Genomic DNA, 2,500 nt, shown 5'->3' with positions numbered 1-2,500 from the left:
CTGGTGTAGGGGTCATGTTTCAAATCCCCCTAACCTGCAGGTCCTTGATCTTCAGGTGATGTATGCTGATGTCACTGCTGAAGGTGTGATTGACAGCTCCCACTGTCCAATTGACTTCTTCCAGCTGTTCCCTGAGCCCGCCCAGCTGTCCTGACGTCTCCCTGGCAAAGAAGAGAAAAATGACCTTCCTTTTTATACTGACAATGATTTGTTGCATTGTTACGGTATCCTACTTGCATTTATATACTATATAGTTATATATGCTGTGTTATATATGTTATATACACATATAAATGACCATATATGAGTACAATTACAGAAAACAAGGATTGTTTTCAAGGAACAAGGAACAGTTGGATCCCCTACAGTGTGTGTGTGTGTGTGTGTGTGTGTGTGTGTGTGTGTGTGTGTGTGCGTGCGTGAGTGCATGAGTGCTCGACTGTGTAGTACCTGAGCAGGTGGTCCTGGTCGCGGAGCCAAGTGGAGGCCCGGGACACCTCCGCGATGAGGCCCGACAGGTTGCGCGTGGCGGAGCTGCTGAGGGAGGAGAGCCTGTCGTCCAGCTGCACCAGGTAGCCCTCGGCCTGCAGGGAGTGGGCCTGGGCGCTGCGCAGCTCCGTCTCCAGGCCCTGCCGCAAACAGCATCACAGGGGAGTCCATCAGGCTGGAGTTGATCCACTGCATTTATACTGCGCTTCACTAAGGTACCCACAGCTTTACATGGGGAGTGTGTGTGTGTGTGTGTGTGTGTGTGTGTGTGTGTGTGTGTGTGTGTGTGTGTGTGTGTGTGTGTGTGTGTGTGTGTGTGTGTGTGTGTGTGTGTGTTGGGGGTGACGGGGGGGATTTAGAAAATGATTTAAAGATCATTTTCTAAATCCCCCAGATTTAAATTTGATTAGAGTTGGACTGGTTTAGATAGAATATAAGATTGTATTTTTGTTGGATTAGATTAGTTTACATATCATTTAGTTTAGATTTGTTGAGTTCAGATCAGATCACATAGAGTCCATTACATCATTTTTGATTTGATTTGTACCTTTTTACCGTCTAAAGGGAATTTTGGTAATAAACAACCATAAACTCATGACGTAGATGCAGTCGACAGGAACTAGCTTCACATTTCCACGTAAAAGCTCTATCGTCTAAAAACAGTAGCTGGGGAGACGCAACTGAATGTGGACGTTAATTGAACGGCCGATGTTCCCCTTCCATATTGGTTTAGATCCAACATGGCCGCTAGGTGAGTCGGGCTCCACAGAGTCTGTCCAAACCTTGATGAGGATCTCCAGCCTCTGCAGCCAGTCGCTGTGGTTCTGGAAGAGGTTCTCCAGCTTCCAGATGTTCTCCAGCAGGTCAGCCTGCGTGGACGCGTCGCCCGAGGGCTGCTGGGTCAGCTGCCGCGAACGCTCCGACATGCGCGTTGCGTTCTCCATCAGCACCTCAGGGTGCTCGGAAGAGACCCGGGAGCGTGAGACTGTGGGGGAGGGGACGGAGAGACGGAGAGACATTACAAGGAAAGAAGGGCAAGGAGAACAGGGCCCGTTCCCAAAGACGGAACAAACCAAAAGCTTTGTTTAGCATCTGCAGAACGGGTCGTCCGTCGAGCAAAAGGCAGATAGGACGCCAAACACTGCAGTGGATCAGATTTGTGTTTGTTGGTTGACTTCTCCTGTCTGGCTCTCTTAAGATAGAGGTTTTGGACATAATCCTGGGAGCAATAGGAGGATGCTCAGTCCAGAAGCACCGCAGGAGGACGGCTCTGTAACTTTAGCCGAATGTGCTTTGGGACAACAATGCAAAATTGATAACAGGGTTTGGAGTTTGTTTGCACTCTGAAGAGAGAGAGGAAGCGCTGTTCCTTGCTCTGCATCACATTGGTCACGGTGCATTAGTCAAACCAAACAAACGCGTCAAATGTCACTGCTATTACGTTTTCAGCAGGCGCTGCGTATACGCGCTACGAAGCCACTTACGCCCTGTTGATATTGGCAAATACATACATACATACATACATACATACATACATACATACACGGACTAAAGTAGGATCTATGTTTTTATGATGTACATGGACAACTTCGATTTCTTAATGATTCTAGGACAAGTTTGAACATTTCCTGGGCAATGGAGGAAAAGTTACCATCGTGACAAGTGCAAACTAGAAAACGGATATAGTCACGGATCCAAGGAGAGGTAAACATACAGAAAACATGTTCTGAGAGAGTTCATTTAGACAATGTCGTAATCTTGCCTGGCTCTGAAGAGCTAGCGTGATCTACTCAACTTAATGCCCCCAGCAAAAACAGACTACCCCCTGCCACCATACTGTTCTGGTTAGAGTGTATATTTAGCTGTTAAATCACTATTTGTTGACAGTTAACTTACTGCCAGTGACCCTTAATCTTGTTTTTGGCCATGGCAAAAAGCGGGACAAGTAAGGTATTTTCTCAAGCGTGTCTAATGAGAACAAGCTTTGCTGTTCCGTGTTCTGTTAAAGGCA

At 47.1% G+C, this 2,500-nt stretch overlaps 1 protein-coding gene across 2 annotated transcripts in view; it reads right to left on the bottom strand.

Moving 5' to 3' along the window:
• Window positions 1-2,500, bottom strand: part of scara5 (scavenger receptor class A, member 5 (putative)) — a 56,636-nt gene that overhangs the window by 23,574 nt on the left and 30,562 nt on the right. For both annotated transcript variants that reach the window (XM_084483937.1, XM_084483938.1), the window contains exons 4-6: window positions 1,272-1,474; window positions 451-629; window positions 35-161 (exon numbers count right to left, since the gene is read on the bottom strand). In XM_084483937.1, coding sequence (XP_084340063.1) covers window positions 35-161; window positions 451-629; window positions 1,272-1,474 — 509 coding nt within the window. The remainder of the gene's footprint in view (window positions 1-34; window positions 162-450; window positions 630-1,271; window positions 1,475-2,500) is intronic.

This window comes from Micromesistius poutassou (genome assembly GCF_964030765.1).
Source record: "Micromesistius poutassou genome assembly, chromosome: 19".
Taxonomy (NCBI): domain Eukaryota; kingdom Metazoa; phylum Chordata; class Actinopteri; order Gadiformes; family Gadidae; genus Micromesistius; species Micromesistius poutassou.
Note: the sequence above shows the minus strand (reverse complement) of the source record. Positions and strands in the feature narration are given on the sequence as shown.